This window comes from Hippocampus guttulatus, chromosome 5, assembly GCF_054856545.1.
Source record: "Hippocampus guttulatus isolate MCC_2025c chromosome 5, RoL_Hgut_1.0, whole genome shotgun sequence".
In the NCBI taxonomy this organism is placed as follows: domain Eukaryota; kingdom Metazoa; phylum Chordata; class Actinopteri; order Syngnathiformes; family Syngnathidae; genus Hippocampus; species Hippocampus guttulatus.
The window spans coordinates 21873239-21893454 of NC_141265.1; the positions used below are offsets into that span (position 1 = coordinate 21873239).

The window sequence follows — 20216 nt, forward strand, 5'->3', positions numbered from 1 at the left end:
GGTTGATCTTGTACCTTTTACACTGACAGGATGTTAAAAATGATGCAATAGGACCATCTGGCAAGCAAATCACCTTTTATGTATTAAAGTTCAGACTTGAATATTTTATGTCATCAATGTGACCTTATTTTTGATGGTAAATGACTGTTGTATGTCACAAATGTCATTCCAGTTCATAAAGGTTTTATGGGGAAAATATTTCAATTGATTTTTTGTTTTTTTGTTTTTCATGAAAGAAGATTTGTTTTGAAATACAATTGACAGCAGCTGGCAGATAGAAATGAAAATAAATCATGCATAGACTAATGTTTTGGTGTCCTTGGACCAAATCATTTAGCAGTTCATATTTACTCCCGCACGTTTGACCTAGAAGGGCATTGTACAACCAATAAGCAGACAGATGTTTGTGAACTATTGTTCCACGTTTGCTGGGCAGCTCACCACTGATGGTGCCTCTGGTGTGCTCATTGCTGTGATGTATGAAATGTCGACGTCAAAGTTTGTCAAATGAATGTCAATTTACGACAATGGCATAAATGACTCAATAATGTACACTGTAAATTTCCCCAGTGTGGGACAAATAAAGGATATCTTATCTTATCTTATAAGCCCCAGTTACATGTTGCAGCTCCAAGACCAGTGAGCTGTAGTGTTGGGGGGTGTTTGTGAACACACAACAAATGTATAAATAATTCTGAGACAGTCCAGTCTCCTACATATACAGTAGAAATTAAGATAAGATAAGAAAACCTTTATTAGTCTCGCAATGGAGAAATTCCCAATTCACAGCAGCAAAGTTATGAAAGGAAGAAGTAGAACAACAAAATATCGGAGCTGCTAGAAAGGCAGCCACTCTCGCGGCACCATTTTGAAGTCAAAATAATAAAAACAACACGCAACGCAAAACTTTTCAATAAAATACTTTGGCCAGATGTACACTTTCCTTTATATCCAGAAAAGTCAACAAATTCTGTCAAAGTCGGTTGGTAACATCATTGCATTCTGACATGTATGTATGTGTGTCTTTTCATTGGAGGGTTGCTCCCACTAATTGGTCTTAATTGTTGGTAATACCCCCACGTCATTCTCCTTTAGGTCACCCGGCATGCAACGGAGGAGATGCCTTTTTTATTGATGTGACAGCACTAAATTGAGAACCTTTGGCGCTGTGTCAAAGCCTAATTAATCACTCTAATGTCTTCGCTCCATGTATCCTCGGCCATTGAGTGAATGTGATCAGAGGGAGAGGCATAACTGTGTTAGCTAAGCCTCCTCATGCTAATTAGTTTGTAGCCCAAAGATGGAGAGGCCCTACGGGTGAAGGGCAAGATGCTAAAGCTGGCCTAAATGGCCATATAATGACCAAGGGAACGTTAATCGGAACCCTGCTCATTTTCAGTACATATTACATTCAAGTTCTTCACCCCTTTTCTCCCCCGGCCCCCTCCATTAAATGGCACAAGTTTCTCAGACGATCCAAGAATAACGTGGTCGTCTCGTTCAGCACTCATCAGGGCACTCAAAGTCTGCCAGCCCAGACATTACCTTACTCGACCACCATGTGACTCCAACAACGCTCTTTGTGTGATGAGGAATGAAATGGTGGACTTTAAAAAAAAAAAAAAAGAAAGAAAGAAAACGACTGAGATGAAGAAAAGCAATATTGAGCATATTCAACTGATATACGCTGTAGCAGCCCAGCTCTGTGACATGCCCTATGTCGTGGTCAGGTTTGCTTTCTGAACTGACTTTCACGCGGTTTACTTTTTTGCAAAAATTACAGAATGTGCTCTGCAAACAAAAAACTTTCAAAACACATTTTTATTCTTTGCCTTTTGACGAAGCATGAGACTTGATTTTTAGTGTGAATGGTTTTTTTTGTGATTTCTGTCTTTGTTATTAATTTACTGTTGTATTTTTGTTGTTGTTGTATATATGATCTTTGCTCCACGTATGGCACTTTGTATACAGCGGTGAGGATCAAAAATACAACATTTAGCTGAAATAACTGTCGGCTTTGGAACAAAACTAAACCACCGCAAACACAGGGTTAACCCAACAAACCAAATTTCACCCAAACAACAAAATAATCAAGAAAAAAACAAGACGCAACAACAAAAGAGAAACCAATTACCAGCCGAAGTTCTCAAATAAAATGTATAGACTTTTATCGAGAGAGAGAGAGAGAGATAGAGAGAGACTCAGTAGTGATGGGTCCAGCGACACCGATGCGTTGACGCATGCGCTGGGCTCACAGAGCAAACCACGTGTTGGTGCATGTGCTGCTTCATTACGTCATGATTGACACGTGAACTGCACCGGCGCAGTTTAGACTGCATCGGCTGCGTCGACACAGTCCAGGCTGCTAATTGACACGTGAACTGCACCGGTGCAGTTTAGACTCGCACAGTGTATCCTAAGGAAGTGCGTCTGGCGACACGATGCCGATTGCTGAAACAAGCCAGACCTCACCCTCGCTCGAATAAAAATATATGTTTGGGCAATACGGAAAACACTGATTATCAGAAAAAAACGTGTCTGTCTGACTTCGAGCGTCGTGTCATATAATAGGCTATTATTATATGAGAAGTGCTTTATGAACGTTTGTACTGTACGTCATACTCCAGTTGATTGAGAGGTCCCGCCTATAAGGGGGAGTTCCAGAAAGTGACTGCGAGTGAGTACACCGCATGTTTGATGACTCTGCCACGTTGCTATTAAAAGTCACATAAAACGTAAACCTTGTCTGCTGACCATCATTACATCGGCTAGGCTAGTTTAGCTGTTGTCGCAGTTCAAAGCTTAATATGTGGCGTGGGTTGGGTCGGCACCGCGAGTATGTGCTCGCGCTCACAGCAGAGAGCAGCAGACTATCGACTGCTGAGACGCGCTTCACTCGAGTGACGTTGCTACAGTACGTGCATATTATGGAGCAGCTTCCGGACAAATACAAATTGTCTGCCGTGTAGAGCCATTTTGATCTCCTTTTGGAGAATAAGGTATTTATTAAAATCTCCTTGTCTCTCCAAGTGCCTCTCGGATTTTTGACATGTCTTATTCCATTGTGTGTGTGTGTTCTCCACAACAGGGGAAATAGCATGCATTAAACGCAACAGACTGAAATTTAAAACACTGGAGCATCTTATTTTTCTAAATCAAAATTTGTGAAGACAAAGCCCACAAGCATCCTCATTCACATGATTTTCACATTATTGAAACACATTGAATGATACAATATGAATGCATGGATGTGAATGATATTGTCAAGGGTCAATGTCATCTTTATTGTCAAATATGCTTTATGTATGACATGCAGCATAGATGAAATTTCTTCCTCTCAATCCTCAGTGCATACATGCATGCAAACATGCTGTGCATTAAACACACACAGCTAAGAAAGGATAGCAGCTACACTACACTCATCATCAAATCAGCTTGTTCAGTCTGTCAAGTGGGTTGGCTGCAGGGATTTTGAAGGTCCAGCAGGTGGCAGTGGTCAGCGACACAGTATCAGTACAGTATCAACACAGTGTGTCATTGTGTCGACACGCCTCATGAGGCCTCATGGACCCATCACTAAGAGAGAGTTTATTTCAGCGGCAGCAAACACTGCAGCCAACCAGACTCAGATGGGCTCAGGGCGTTTCACTGAAACGAGAGCATCTCACCCCCGCCACAGACTTGTTCATGACCAATGATACGGCGTGGCCAGGTGTTGCGCGTGAGCTAATTAATTGAGCAGGTGAAGACGGTCGTGATGCATTCAATAGCATGGGAAACCATAAGACTCTAACATGTCACGCACACACACACACACACACACACACACACACACACATACACACAGTCAGACACATTCTGGAATAGTAAAAGAGGCTTTAAATTCTTCAATCACCAAACTTACAAGCAAGCAGGCTTTAAGTGGAACAAGGGTCAATGTCTTACCCACACACACAAAACCAGACAATTCTGATCAGGAGCCTGTTCTCCCCACATAGCTTTTTGCTCGTGCCAGGCAAGGCTTCAGTATTGAGACGAAGGACTTTTGGGTCTCCTGTTTGGTGTCTCAGCCAGAATCGTCAGATGCCAAATACGTTCGCCAGATGTACCCACACACTCATAAAAAGTGGCGTACTGAAGGTTTCATGAGAGAGAAGCCAATATGACAGGCAATATAAAAACAGAGCTCTGTAAAATTTAACAAGCAAGAATTTCACAAGTGCCGTACAGTTTGCCTGATGGTAAAACCCCCCTCATTGTTTTTTTAATTAGATATTGCAACATTTCGCAATATTACAGTCATTTTCTTTTGCGCAGTGTCCTTCAAGACCATATATATGTGTGATATATATATACCGTATATGTGTGTGTGTGTGTGCGTGTGCGTGTGCGTGCGTGTGTGTGTTCCTTTCAAACAGTACTAGCTAATTGCCCAAAATGCAAATGTTGTACTATGGTTGTTTGAAATCATTTTAAGAGCTAACTTTGCAATGAATCGTAATTTTTTGTCATATTAACCCTTTCAGAGACAGTGGTTACCACAGTGGACAGCTTATCATGTTAGCAGGTTACAAGGTGCATGAAAGGGTTAAGATTGGCCGTCACTCAAGATGTTATTTTTCAAGATCGTTATTTTGTAATTTTTTCAATGCAGTAATTTAGAAAATTGCAAGAGCAGTGGAAGTTTGCACACAACCGTTGCTCCCCTGTTTTAAATGTAGGTAAAACTCTGTCTATTTTCATTCTATCCAGGAATCTTCTTGCTAAATGATAAGTTGAAGATGAGTGTGAGTGGTCCAACGATATAATCTCTTGTCCTTTCGACTGAAAACATGGCTTTGTCATCCAAGTTAGCTGAATATTAAGTTTTGCGTGATTTGAAATATCCAGTGCATCTTTTTGTGTCACTACCTGCAGAACCAAAGAATCAACAACTCTGTGTGTGGTGGTCCAAGTATTTGATTGGTTTGCTGATCTTAGTTTTTTGTTTTTGTTTTTTTAATTTATTTTTTTTGCTAGATTTGTCCCTATGTTTACCAAAAAGTGTCCCTGGATACTTTGAATCCAAGGTATTTATTTAAATTAACTTTTTTAAATTAACTTTTTTAAATACCATCCATGTGCTCTCTATGTTGTTTTTATCATCCTTTATTATTTTGTGGCAAAAGTACTTCCTACACTGTATTTTCTCTTTTGAATTTAGTCACTTTTTTAGGTTTTGTATTTTCGCTCAGCCTCTGGTTCTGCTGGTAACTAATATTTTGTACAGAAGTGTACAGTTTTCTTTTTACAAGCAGTTTGAATACAGTACCATCTGTCATCCTCGATTTTGTGGAGTACTTGAGTTTATGGTAATATTTTATTGATGTGCAATATTTATCATATACCTTTTGAAGCTTTTGACGAAAAAGGTTATACGCTGTATTTGTCTCAGTTTCTTGCGGTATTAGGTCCTCGTTTGTTTTGGACCAAGCGTGTCTTAGCGTCGGCATATCTTCCATTTCTTTTGTAGTGTAGCTGTTTTGTTTGCGGCCATTTTTTGAAGGCAATATTTCTGTAGAGTGAACACAGGCTGATGATCCTGTTATTAGGTATCAACTACCTACCTGTCTTTTGTTTTCTGTAGTGTTGACATATGTAATATCAATGAGTGTTTCACTCTATGGCATTATTCTGCTTGGCTTTCATCCCCATAGAAGATATTTGTTTGTGTTTAGGATTTAAAAAAAAATGCAGAATAGGAAGTCACTGATGGTGTGTAGTGGTACACTTGCCTGACTTGTTTGCAGGCAGCGTAGGATCAGTTCCCGCTCAGTGACGGTGTGGATGTTGGTGTGGGTGTGGATGGTTGTCTGTCTCATTATGTGCCCTGCGACTGACTGGTGACCAGTTCGGCAGGTTGTCTGCCTTCTGCCGAGGTCAGCTGGAATAGTCTCCAGCAACTCACCCTAGACCATCGGTGTCAAACATACAGCCCGCGGGCCGGAACCAGCCCGCAAGGAGGTTCAATCAGGCCCGCAGGATAATAAAAAGTGAAAAAAAATGCATAAAAGACAGAATTAATATTTTTAATAAGGTGCAATTCATTGAGTATCCGCTAGGGGACAATGTTTTGATTAGAGAAGAAGACAACAGCAGCCTCAGTCCGTCACTGAGACAGACCCATGACAGCAGATGCTATCAATAGCACTCTCACATTTACACATTTAATAGCACTCTCCTCAGTTTGTAAGGTGTAGGCAGGGATTACATTTAGATTTTATATGCACGTGTAAATGGTTTCAAACTTCCTTTTTTTATAAATCTCGTTTAATCTTAAAGTGCATTACTATATTTTTCAATACCAATTACTTTTTAAAGTTTGTACAATCAGTGGGATCAGTTGCAACGCATATTTGTGAATGATAAAAGTAAATTGCACATTTGTCGAAGGAAATGTAAGGTGCTTCCCTAAATGTTTTGTAAAAGATATGTTCATTAAATTTCAACATTTTCCTAATGTTCTTGTGCTTTTTTATACCAAAACAAAGTAAAGACATATTGTTTTGGTTATTTATAGCAAAGTATGGCGTCATTATAATGGTCCGGCCCACTTGATATCTACCGAGACCGTATGTGGCCCACCATGTGAAATGAGTTTGACACCCCTGCCCTTGACCCTGTATGGAATAAGCGGTGTTGAAAATGAATGAATGGATGGATGGATGGATGGATGGATGGATACAAAATACACCTATACAGTATGCTGATGCAATTCTAGAAATAAATGTCGGATTATTGTAATCTAAAGCAAGATTTGTACAAGAACAGCTAAATTCTGAACATTAACTTTCGAACCAATACTACAGATACCACAAAAAGTGCAAACTCGGGCTCACCAATATGATCATTCACTGACGGAGGTGTTCCAGGGTTAATATGGTAGTTTCACGATAATTCTTATCAAAATCAATTGAAATGGGGCTTATGTTTTCTGGATCAGTTACTTCATTTTTTGGCACATTTATCCCACAACAGCATACTGCATGAGTAAGGCTGAGAATGAGTAAGCCTTTAATTAATGTGTGTACACATAAAATGACTCCTACAGTTCTGGGAACTGTTTTCAAACCCTTTTATATGACTCAGTGAAGCTGACCTGTCCCCAGCCACTAGATGTGCTCTGCTTGAAAATCATTTGACTTTTGAATTATACACAGAAAAATTGGTCTGCTTTAAAGATAAAAAAAAAATAACCATAATAATTATAATAATAATAATATCCATCCATCCATTTTCAAATCCGCTTCTCCTCACAAGGGTCGCGGGGCGTGCTGGAGCCTATCCCAGCTGTCTTTGGGCAGTAGGCGCGGGACACCCTGAACTGGTTGCCAGCCAGAGACAAGTGACCATTCCCACTCACACTCACACCTAGGGTCAATTTAGCCAGAATCGAACCCTGCACCTCTGTACCCTGAGGCAGACGTGCTAACCAGTCACCACCGTGCTGCCTTATAATAACAATAATATTAATAATAATAATGGTGATCATAATAATAATAATAATAATAATAATAATAATAATAATAATAATAATTGGCCTCACGGTAGACGACTGGTTGGCACACCGGCCTCACGGTGCAGAAGTGCAAGGTTAGAGTCTCGATCTGGCCTTCTTTTGTGGAGTTTGCATGTTTTCCCTATGCCTGCATGGGTTTTCTCCGGGTACTCTGGTTTCCTCCGACATTCCAAAAACATGCATGGCAGGCTGATTGAACGCTCTAAATTGTCCCGAGGTGCGAGTGTGTGCCCTATGATTGGCTGGCAACTGGTTCAGGGTGTCCCTCGCCTACTGCCGAAGTCAGCTGGGATCGGCTCGAACGTGCCCTTGTGAGGATAAAGCAGTTCAGAAAACGGATCGATGGATAGAAAATAATAATGATCATCATCATAATCAGAATCATAATAATCCACATTTTCCACAAAATAATTTGCAGTTCATTGCATAAAGAAAATAGTTTATGGTTTTGGTTTCGATCCATCCATTTTCAACACCGCTTATCCTGTGTGTGTTGCGTTTTTTCCTCCCTGCCTTTGCATTCATACTTGGCCACGTTTTGTTGGACCTGTTGGATTTCACGGTATCCAAATGGAGCATGCTATCCTTTGTTGTGATTTATTTTTATTTATTTATTTATTTATTTAATGCATGGAGCAAAATTTCGGTTCACGCATATTCTTATACACAATTGTTATACAGTTTAGGGGAGGATCGTGTACATATGTAATTATGCAATTTATGTTTTATAGCCCCAACGTGGTGGACGTAGTGGTTCGCACATCTATTTCACAGTCATGGAAATCCTAATTCAAATATCTGTTGGAAGGGCAGTGGATGCGGCATGTCCTCCCTGTGCTTGCTTGGGTTTCTGCAAGTCCTTCTGTTTCCTCCCACATCCCCAAAACATATTTCTTCACTGACTTGAAGACTCTAAACTGCCCATTTGTGTGAATGTGAGTTGCTTGTCTATCCAGTGTGTACACGGCGAATGACTGTTTAACAATCCAGGGTGTGCCATGGCTCAGGCTTGCTGTTAACTGGGATCTGCCCGAGTTCCCCGCAACCCTAATGAGTACAAGCTGTATCAAAACTGGGAGCATGGATGTTTTACTGTGATAAAATAGTCCACCCCTCAATTACGCAGTGCCTCTTTGTTAAAGCATTCAACTGAACCATTTTTAAAGTGATATCTTAAGTGGGAGATATTCCTCCAATTAGAATAACTAAAATCTTTTTCGTTGGTGCCCTGAGACACATTTTACATTCGCATACTGGATGCATGTTTTCCCCCTTCTTCTTTTTTAAATGATTTCCCTTTCAGGTGGGCTGTCAACTACTTTCGCGATTTAGCTTTGGCACAAATGCCCCAATGAACAAGATTTTTTTTTTTTTAAACAAAGGCACGTTTAGCTCGCTGTTCTGCTTGAAGATTAGGCTACAAGATCATTTATATCTAACATGGGATTCATGAATGATCTTTTTTTTTTTTTGCATGAATGTGATTTCCTAAACCTTTTTATGGCCACACATATTTTTGGGATGATTCATTCTTGCACAAGAGACGCTGGGAGGTACTTGGAAGCAGTTCAGAAAAGGAGGAGAAAATGTGTGCTTTTACTGGCAAGTTGCGGTTTACTGTAAATGGCATACATAGTTTACTGTAAACTTAAAGATTTACTTGTGCTCTATATATTTTTTTTCTCTCTATATATTTTTGGTGTATAAGTTGACCGTATTTGTGTTTTATTCAGTCATGTATTCAATACAATGACATTGAGTTTGCCTTCCAAATTGTTTGGGAACAACTGGCCACATTTGATCCCTCAAACAGATTTTCCAAGAAATGTGTCCGTTTTGTTTGGCTATAATTGTTTTTTTTTTTCAAGTCTTTTGACTTTTTGGGACGATAGAAAATTCAGTAATTAGCCACCCAAAAATGCATTTTACCGGCTCAGAAAATACATTTTGAAAAAAGTACTTGATTTGAAGACTTGAAAGCTCCCATGCCCCCAAGGTATTTCAACTCATCATTTTCCTTTAAGGAACTAACCAATTCTATGGAACAGTTTTAATAATTCCTCTAATTTCTACACGTGTATTTTATCTCACGCAGCTAATATTCAGCACGCAGGACTGTTCAAGTTGAGTTTGCATTCATATTAAAAACTCTTCAGATCTTTGACAGTGATATTGCAGCGGGGGATCAGTGCCGACATTTAGTTGTGCGTCATCTCGAGTAATGTGAGATCAACTTTAGTATTTGGTTAAAGCTCAAATTTCAGCAAGGTAGGGAAACGAAGACATTACCGGCAATTCATTTCCCACAGCTCTACTCAAGCACAAGCAATTTATGTTCAAACATTGCAGGATGTGTATTACTGTAAAGTGGTGCTGGAAAATAAACAGGGTAAACACAAAACAATGCACACAGACACCCACACTCGGAAGCCATGAAGGCCATTTTTTTTTCTCCCGAGGCAAACTATTCATGTCCGATCTTGCATGTCAGTGAGATTAAATAGACGACAGGCACATTGCAGTAGGAGGGTATTGTAACCTGTATTTAATCTCCGATTTTCCCAAAGAAAAAAAAAAGACAACCCATCTAACGACGACTGTGGTACAACAACATAAATACTGAGTTGGAAAATGAATTCCAAAAATTAAGCATTTTTTTTCTCCCCTTTGTCACGTTCTGTAAACATTGAAAAATGCAAATCAAGTCTTCTCAGTTCTCAACAAGACAACATCTAAATAACAACAAGAGTCCCATCTGTGAGGCTTGGCTGCCTCACTGCAAAGTCTCCAGAGGGCTCAGAGAAAATGTTGAACCTTCTCTCTTTTTAAAAAGAAAAATGTTTCTTTTGCTTTTCTAATCTTAACGTTCAACTTTGTTTTCGGTACAGCAGGGTGGAAGGGATGGTTGCGGTCAGGCTCCGTCCATCAGAAAAGGCTAGTCAGTGTGGTCTGTGACGGGCTCCTACACTCGTGGACGTCCATGCCGCCTGCCACTGAGGTGAGCACAGAGGTGACTGTGGGCATGGTGGGGTTGGTCAAGTCTGTCAGGGTGGTGGGGGTGCTGGAGGGGCTCATGGAAGCATTTGAGATTTCAGAGGCCGGTCCTGACGGCGTGCCGCCCTGCAATGTGGAGCCGTCAGAGGTCTTGTCTGCACCGGTGCTTTCTTGTCGGAGAAGATTCCTCCTGAATTTGGCCCGAGCGTTCTGGAACCAGACCTGCAACAAATACGTTTGTTAAATCAAATCATTTGCAATATAGTCGAGTGGATTTGAGAATCGCATTCACAAAGGTCCACAACATTTTTTCTTTCAGAAAAAGAAAGACATTTAAAAAAATAAAAAATAAATAAAAATCATAAAAAAAATTGAAGGTTTTTCCACGACAAATGGAAAAGGTTCCAGCATGCCCGCATATTTATTTATTTATGATTTTTTTTTCCAACCAAGATCACCTCACAAATAAATCCCTGTCACCTTGTCACTTACAACAGCACAAAAAACGAATAATTGATAATTAATCAAATGGAGAAACCAATTTGTTGCTGAGATTGTGTCCTGTAATTGGGTGTCCTTTACAATGCAAGGCCAAGATGAATGAAAATCCGATACAGCGTGACGCAAAGGGCCAGACTGTTGAGTCAAGTGGGAAAGTGTATTAATTTTCAAAATGCTAACCCATTCAACCAGTCAATGCACAAGCATCCATAAGCAGTGGCCCAATCAAATCAGTCCTAGTCAGCATGCAATTTTCAAATAATGAAGAAAAAAAAAATCGGGCCAATATAAAAACACACACAATTAGCAACTAATTCTCAAGCTTTTCAGCATCTCAATATTGTTTAAGTTTTCTGTAACATCTTTGCTCACATTGTATGGTAAGCCTCGTCTGGAACACACACCTGAGGCAATGCACACACAATTACACACACACACACACACAAATGGGAAATACTTGACCAAATGGGATGTCATTGCACACATGACCCAATCGTTTTTCAAGCCAACTAACTGCAGGCAAAAAACTCTTTGGTCGTGTTAATTATTCAGACTTAGTCCTTAGTAAAGTGGAAGCGCTGCGGAAAATGTTCTGAAGGATACAAAGTCGCTTTACCTAATCCCAAAAGTGATAGATGACAACCGTCAAATAATGCAATGCCTGTATTAAGTTGAAAAGGAGGCACTTGAGAAATTAGCATTGGAGTTAAATGTCGTAATGGTATCTGTTTTTCATTTGTCTATGTCAGGGGAACTCCGGTTTCTCGGGAGCCATGTCCTGCCTGTTTTAGATTCCTCCCTATTCCAAAGACACCTGATTCAAATGATCAGCTCATCAGCAAGCCTAAAACAATTGTGAAATCAGGTGTGTTGGAGAAGGGAGAGATCTAAAATAGGCAGGATACGGCTCTCGAGGAACCCGAGTTGCCTATCCCTGATTTATGTCGTAGCATCGCTCCCTACTCAAATAAACAATGAAATAACATGTAAAAAGGCCAGTCTGAGACCTGCAGCGTTGCTCTGATGCACAGTCCTTGCAAATTTCAGCACAGCAACCTGACTTTACGGCTAGTTTTAATTCATCCATCCATCCTTTTTCCGATCCGCTTTTCCTCACAAGGGTCGCGGGGCGTGCTGTAGCCTATCCTAGCCGTCTTCAGGCAGTCGGCGGGGGACGCCCTGAACCGGTTGCCAGCCAATCGCAGGGCACACAGAGACGTACAACCATCCACGCTCACACCTAGAGACAATTTGGAGTGTTCAATCAGTCTGCCAAGCATGTTTTTTGGAATGTGAGAGGAAACCGGACTACCCGGAGAAAACCCGCGCAGGCCCGGGGAGAACATGCAAACTCCACACAGAGAGGCCAGAGCTGGAATTGAACCCGGTACCTCTGCACTGTGAGGTGGACGCGCTCACCACTGGACTACCGGGCCGCCCAGTTTTAATTCACTACATCGAAAAGTCTAAAGTTGAAAATGAATCGACAGCAAGGGGGTAAGGCCAAATCCTCATGGAGCCGCAATCCGCTACACATTGTAACTCAAAACAACCTTTTCTATGACATAGAGTGGAATTAAATGAAAGTAAAACGACATGTAAAACAATTGAACGGATGATTTTTTGGTATGAGCCATCCAATTTCAAGAAAACAGATCAATATTTCTTCATCTTTGTCAACAAATCTTGACATTTTGGATCGATGTTCAAGTCTGTGTACGATAACTCCAATTGAGCACACATCAAACATCCGTCATCATCCTCACGTTGAATACCGCTTTCTCTCATAAGAGGTCACGTGTCAGGTGGAGCCTCTCCCAGCTGACTTTGGGACAAAAGGCAGGGTACACCCTTGGCTGGTTGCCAGTCAATGGCAGCAAAAGGCAATGGCGTACAAAGACAATTTATAATTGTCAGAGTGCAGCCTGATACTTTTCAGACATGAAGGTAAATGTGCGTCTTTTCGAAAAAGTCTCATCAAAAGTCACATGGTACAGCAAAAAACATTCACACCCATTTTTTTCCGCATCTACCAGCCCATATATAACTGTCTTTTGGAAGGTAACGGAGTCCATCTTTCCGGTGAAATTAACCCTTTCTTGTACCAATAATGATAACCTGTAACCCGACAATATGATAAGCTGTCCACTTCAGTAACCGCTGTCCCTGAAAGAGTTAAGTCATCTTTCCTTATTTTTTTTCCCCCTCATATTCCTCATATGAAATTGACAATTTTCCTGTTATTCATCACCAGCCTGTGTGCCGCTGAGTGCAAGTGATGGAATCATGCTTGCAGCCCGGGGAAACAAGCTGGGGGAGCAGCACGTCAGCTGCAATCGCAGGCGTGAAAACTTGAAAGGATCAAAGCAAAACGACTGCTTTGTCTTCCACATGCGTTAATTAAAACAGTAGGACGAATTGAGAAATGGTCTCGTCCCCGTGATGATTTTACCAGTTGTCTGTGGGATTCTGCTGTAATCGCTCTTCGATTGCATTAAACAGCTTTTGTTTTTTATCCCTCATTCTTCATCTCGTCGTTTATCCCTTGACACATATCGTGCTTCCCCTTTCAGAAAATTGTCAGTTGTGCTACAAAATGGAACTTTCATTTAACTATACACAGCATTTTTTTTTTATGGATGTCACATCAAATGTTCAGAGTGCAATTTTCCTCGCATGATGAGTAAATACAATGCAAGAGACAAGGTCAAAGGTCAGCTGGTTTTGTTTCTTTTTTAGGACAAAACACAAACAGCATCTCTTTCCATTCTTTTACCCTGCAGTTGTTTTCCAATTATTGACTGATTTTGCTCTGATTTACCAACAATTTGGGTGTATTTGAAATAAAATGGATGATTGAGACATCATGGAGTGAAGACTTGTGATTGTATTTTTTTATGAATTCAAGCCATTGTATGCAGAGTACAGTGCCTGAAATTTAGTGGCCACCCAAAGACTGGAAGCCGTGGACAACCCCAACTTCTGAGTTTCTATCTTGGAGAGGTTTCGCTTGGGCTCGGGTGTCTGAATATGTGGCGGTGTATAAAAAGCAAAATTGCAAAAACAAAACTCAAACCATCGCTCTCCAAAACACCTCTTGACCTAACTGACTGCATTCTCTTTCTGTGAGTGCGTGTTCACCTGTAAGACCCGCTTGGTGAGACCTGTCTTCTGGGCAAGCTGCTTGAGGTCCTTGGCGTCTGGGTTATGGTTGATGGCAAAGTAGGACTTCATTGTTCTCAACTGGTGGTGCTTGAAGGACGTCCTCATGCGCTTCGTCTTCTGACTGGAGCTATACTGGGAGTCCCTATCCATGGACTCGCTGTCGTTCTCGTTGCAGCTCAACGCTGCAGCCCAGCAGGGAACAAGAGGAAAAGATTATTACACCGTGGGGACAGTGATCTCAACATTCATCATCATCATTCGGATTCTTTTGTATTCCTTTCAGGCATCAAACCGCATCTTTTAGTTTTACAGGACTGCGACGGCTGCAACAACACACTTGTTCACATCAGCGAATGTGATATTTTGTGCCATAGAGGAATTCATTCATCAACATCCTCTTTAGCTTGGCACCAAAGACTACAATGGACGTGCGCAGTATTTATGGCAATGAGAGGGCGGGGAGGAGGTGGGCGAGGTGGGAATATAATATTTGGGGAGGCACTTGAATTACAGTATTTTTAATTTCCAAAATTAACCAGCTCCAACTTGGTACAGTGCCACCGACGTCGGTTAGAGCCACACATCCTCTGAACCTTGTTACACGCCATCTTTGTCCGTCTTTACCAGGAGGAGGTGCTAGCCAGGCTTGAGTAAGCAACATACTCGAGCTTATTTGTCCCGGTCTGCAAATTTCTTGGCAATGGCCGAAGTGTTGCTGCGTGCATAACAGTTCGTGTTCAATATCATAACGCTGCAAATGATGAATATCAAGCGAGTGAAAAGAATCATGATAACACTTCTTTTAATTAGTACAGCCACACCACGCAGAACAAATGCTGCCTCTACAAAAAAAAAAAAAGCATATGTTGGAATATTTTTTTATCAGGAAGCAATCTGGGAATGCGATCTGGTCCTGCTACTGCGAGTCTCATCGAGTGTGTTCAGAATTTGGCGCACGCGGGCCACGTGTGCCCTCGTATGTTCTCTGCTAACAGGTGAAGTTGGATGTGGTTTGTGGTTGAAAACACAAGAGGGCGCGCTGCATCTTTACTCTCATCGAAGGTTCTTTTCAATTTGTGATATAGTTCCTCGTCTTGTTTCAAAATCAAAATTCCCAATTAAAGTTTTACTTACACATGGATCATCTATGATTTATTTCATGTTTTTTCAACAAACCTTTGGGGGTTTTTTTTCGAAAACGCACACCGCAAGCACACGTGTATAATGGTAATTAAATTGAATGTGAGTGTGCGCAGATGAGCCTGTCTGTTGTTATGTTGTTACGTTATATTACATATTGAATCTGACAAAACCGAGGCATTAACTTGGGAGCCTCCCAAGCAAGTAGTGCTGCATGAACCTGATGTCGTTTCCAGTGAATAACTCTGACAAGCGTAATGATCTTTCTGGTAACAAGTTTGGCCTCGTCCCAGTGCAAAAAGACTTTGTGTGTGTGGGTGTGGGTGCGTGTGTGTGTGTGTGTGTGTGTGTGTGTCGGAAGGGGGAGTGGGGTGGGAGGTGGGGGGGTCTGCAGATGTCTATGAAGTCAGACAAGTGGAAAGGGTGAAAACTGGCGGAACATCAAAAAAGTTCCCTTTTTAATCTCAAGGAGGACAAGTTAACTACAGCACACATAATGAAGCAAATGCTTACTTTAAATGGTAGTTTTTCATTTGTTGTTAAGGTAAACATGGACTCTTCGCGTGAAAATGCCCCTGTCATTAAAATCATGGTGAAAATTCGTTTTCAGAAATGTGTTTCCGGTTTATGTTTGCATTATACGCATGTCGCAATTTATTCTATGATCCGGTTCCCCTTATCAACGATTTTACTTTCCTTCGGCCTTACGAACACTTCATCACTGACGTCCATAATGCGACTTCAACATCAATTTTGTTGCTATTTTGAAAGCAGAGGTTTGAGCTCGGGAACAACTCGAACTATAGTAAACAGGAAAGGTTTGAAAACGACTTCAACGAAACCACAAAATCGGAAACACCCCGCCTCAAACAATACATTTGAACAACATGCAGGGGGACCCCCGCCCCCTCAAAAAAAGTCAATTATTGGATTAGGTCACAACAGGGAAGCGTGCTTTACCACGTCTTGCGTCTGAACAAAATATCATTCAAATTAAAATATAAATTCATAAGACTGTAGATTTTGTTGCGTTGTGAAATTTTACTTTGACTGGACGAAAGATTAAAGAACCCGCTCTCCCCGCATAATTGTTGAACTTTTTTTTTTTTTTTTTCAAAGCACCCCATGTGTCCCCCTTACCTGCGTTATATGCTGCCAGCTCCGCTCCGGGCCCAGGGCTCTTCCTCTTCCTGGGCCGGCCTTTCTGCACTGTCCCCACGCCGTTGAAGTAGGATAGTCCGAGCGTGTTGGCCGGGCCCAGGCCTTTGTGTGGAACCACGTCCGTGTGATTAAAATGCGTCTGATAGTCTCCCTGGATGAGAGTCTCAAAGTGTAGCCGACAGTACACTAGACTGTCCTTCATGCCAAAGTGGTCCCCGGTGGTCAGCATCTTGCTGCAGGTAGTGCAGGTGAAGCAGTTGAGGTGGTAGACCAGGTCCCGGGCCCGCATCACCATCTCCGAGGCCGAGATGCCGAGATGGCACCGAGCGCATCTCTGCACCGAAAATCTTCTGCGGGCAACACAGAACCCCATCAGCGGCTGGACACGCACACGAGTTCGTGGAGGGCCCGTGATTGCTCTGACAGCAACTATAGTGGACGCGACACCCACTGCGCGTTGAAGAAACCAAAGTTTTGCGTTTCCGCCTCGTCTTTAACACGGTGGGAATTTTGAATGCATACAGTTTGAGACAATCTACCTTTCCCTGAAAACAACAATACAACATTAGGGGTTAATAAAACATTTTTCTTTCTTTTTTGCTTGCTTTGTTTTTTTTCAGTGTAAAAATATTACTGGACTGGCGTAAAGGTGACCTGTCAAGTTAAGCGAAGGCATTCCAGTAAATTGACTTTCACTTTGTTTCTGTTTCTGTCTCTTCTGTATTTTTGGTATAGTATTCCCTTTCGTTGTTCCCCTTGTGTGTTTCAGCCTAAACACCACACGCGAATAACAACCCCAAAGCGTGGATTCAAATTAACGGTAGAATCGTTTAAATCACACCTTTATCGTTTTTTTTCTACACCCTTAAAACTGCTGGGTCAAAAATAACCCACTTTTGGTTCATAATAAGAATAATGAGAAGAAGAATTGGACCAACACGCTTCTTGGGTCAATTTGATCAAACTTTGGATTGTTTTGTATCAAGCCAGCCAAATTCTTTAGAGTTGTTTTGCCAACAAATGTTTGTTTTGTTGTTTTATTGGGTCGAAGATTTGACCAAAATATGCATGTATTTAACGCAGCAGTTTCAACAGTATGGCTGTATACAGTTAAGTATAAGTTATTTAAAGCGAAATGCCGCCTTTCGGGCAAATTGAATAAATTGCACGCGTAGTCTGATGTGTCATGCAGCGTGGCCGCGGGGCCCTCCTACCTATAATAGTCTTCCTTGCAATAGATGCTGCCGTCCTTGCTGAAGCAGGTGAGCTCCGACTCCAGATTGAGTTTGCACTCGCAGCACTTGAGGCAGCGCATGTGCCACTGCTTGTCCACGGCCAGCAGGTAGTAGCGGTCCGCTATCTTCCTGCCGCAGCCTGCGCACAGGGCCACGCGCTCCGTTGTCAGGCACGGCATGGCCTGTGGCCAGCGCGGAACACACACCAGGACACAGTCAGCGGGTCAGACAAGTCGAGAGGTTTTGCAACATCTCCTGAATAACGGACCATATCATATAAAGGACAACTCATGGAATCCGTTCGTTCCATGTTCGATTTTAGCACTATTCAATCCTCACTATTATTATGCATAAATAAAAAAGAATAATAGCTCTTGATTTTAAAACGGCAAATCCTCGAATTCTTACCCCGTCAACACAAAAATTGGATACAAATTAAACATGCCGTAAATGGATTTAAAATGATGCATCGTAGAAAACATGACTGCAACTTTTTGCTCTTACAATAATGATAATAATCATTATTATCATTATTGGAAGAGCAAATGTTGACTGCAGTCATGTTTTCTACGCTGCATCATTATTATCATTATTATTATTATTATTATTATTATCAAGCAGATAATTCACAAAACAGCACAGCTCTCATTTAGATATCATTTCAAATTGAATGCGTCGTTCCATTTAACGACTACAATTTGAAATTAAGTTGCTTTGTGAAGTTGCTCGTGTCGGGCTCTCGTGAAAGAAGATATAAATGTAGACGTAAGTTAACTGTGTATTTCACTGAAAAGAATTACTCGCAGACAAATGATTTTTGTGATCGTTTCAATTTTGGCCTTTAATGTTTCTCCTTCTGAAATCAACACATGTAACGAGTCATTTTCCATTTTTTGACATTTGATTGATTCTTATATTATTATTATTACGATTATTATTATTAATAATAATAATATTGTTGTTGTTGTTGTACATTATTTGTATTGTTTACTGGCCAATCCTGATTTGATGCGAGTATTTTTTTCCCCCCCAGATTAGCCTTTCTCATTGCTTTCGATGTCGGAGTCCGTGAGGGAAGTTTGCTCCTCTCAAAACCACTAAAGCACTACAACATCAATTATTTGATACTTTTCGATACTGTCTGCAGTCAAATGTCCAAAGGCCGCCACGCAGTGTGCTGTAAACAAGCCGAAGGGATGAACTAAATGGCTCCTACCGTCTCCGACTCGCCCATATCGATAGCTGAGCTGATGGCCGCTGACTCGCTCTTTCCTCTCCGGTCCATTTCTTCCACCACGCCGTGCACGTCGCCTCCGGGGAGGCCATGGAAAAGCATCGTTGCCGCCGATGGGAGAATATTATAACTATTCTCCTCGGATCTAAAAGCCAAGATGTCCATCAGAAGAAAAAAAAAAAGAAAAGAAAAAGCCACTTGCGCTTCTGTCCTTTATTTTCTCAGGCTTTTCCTTGTTGACGTGACAAGTTGAAAATCCAGATCAGGGAGGCAAAAATGAGGGGAAATTGGACACGTGTTCTCCTCACTACTTATCGTCTGCCGATGGAGAACCTTTCCTGGATATCATTCATTCTCAATAAGAGAAGTAATTCGCAACTAACAAAGAAGATTATGAATTTTGTCTCCGTCGTGATGTATATTTTTTCTATTACCATCGAATCTTTCTATCATTTCTGCTTGAAAATAAAAACGTACCAAACGGCCGGGCTATGTTGCTCTTGGTTCCGATGTGTCCGCCACCAAGCCAGCGAGTTGAGATTTCAGCATTCGACAGTCTCAAAATACCTCCCCTCCACTCCAGAATACAAATTTACTCTGTGCAGGTTTGAAGATGAGTAGCGGAGACTCTCCGCATCTCCCAATTAAGAAAACAAATCAACCAACATAAAAAAGAATCCAAATGATAAAAGGGCGCGCGGAGGAGCTTCCTTCTTCTCCGTTTGGTTCACCGGTCCAGAATGTTATGTCAAGCTACATGTAGGTGACATACTGGAAAACGAAATTTAAAAAAATGATTTGCATCATGGAGTTCCCCCTGAGACGAGCGTTTCCCCCCTCTCTATTCACGGTTGCCTGTTTACGTTGCTGTTATGTCTCCTGCCAGAGAGAGGCCGCATAACATGTGCGTACAAGAAGAGGAGGAGCTGTCGATACGTGTTTCTTGCCCCCCCCCACACCCCTCCCCACCCCCTCCTCAACCGCCGAGCCTCTTTCTCACGTCCACTTTGGACTCTTGCTCCTTATCAACTAGGCCCGGTCGCGTCATGACGCGCCGGGTGAGTTCATTGGCTGGGCCGCCGTCATCGAAGTGCTCCGAGTTACTCGAACAACCGAGAAGGCTGAGTGCATGGGAGCCTCACGTCTTGTCTCGCTTTGCCTGGACCGCCACACACACCGCCAACTGGAGCTCAAATGCTGCGAAGAAATAAGAGAGTCGGGCTGTGCG

At 41.7% G+C, this 20216-nt stretch overlaps 1 protein-coding gene across 3 annotated transcripts; it reads right to left on the reverse strand.

Annotated features, from left to right (window-relative positions):
- Window positions 1-10080: 10080 nt before the first annotated feature.
- lhx2b (LIM homeobox 2b) lies at window positions 10081-19937 on the reverse strand. 3 transcript variants are annotated; one of them, XM_086112353.1, is made up of 6 exons: window positions 19466-19937; window positions 18971-19133; window positions 17734-17936; window positions 16499-16869; window positions 14195-14400; window positions 10081-10774 (listed from the first exon to the last, which is right to left on the reverse strand). In XM_086112353.1, the coding sequence occupies exons 2-6, from the start codon at window positions 19088-19090 to the stop codon at window positions 10484-10486; spliced, it is 1191 nt and encodes a 396-aa protein (XP_085968479.1). In that variant the 5' UTR covers window positions 19091-19133; window positions 19466-19937; the 3' UTR covers window positions 10081-10483. The 3 variants fall into 3 exon arrangements, with proteins under 3 accessions (XP_085968479.1, XP_085968476.1, XP_085968475.1); XM_086112350.1 differs by having other exon boundaries at window positions 16499-16866; window positions 18971-19937; XM_086112349.1 differs by having other exon boundaries at window positions 18971-19937.
- Between the last annotated feature and the right edge of the window lie 279 nt (window positions 19938-20216).

What these genes read in the sequence shown, in the direction of transcription:
- lhx2b (XM_086112349.1), bottom strand. Translation starts at nt 19,153, where the DNA reads ATGGACATCTTGGCTTTTAGATCCGAGGAGAATAGTTATAATATTCTC. An exon ending in ATATGGGCGAGTCGGAGACG is followed by an intron (nt 17,937 to 18,970) that starts GTAGGAGCCATT and finishes CGCTGGCCACAG; the next exon opens with GCCATGCCGTGCCTGACAAC. An exon ending in TGCAAGGAAGACTATTATAG is followed by an intron (nt 16,870 to 17,733) that starts GTAGGAGGGCCC and finishes TGTTGCCCGCAG; the next exon opens with AAGATTTTCGGTGCAGAGAT.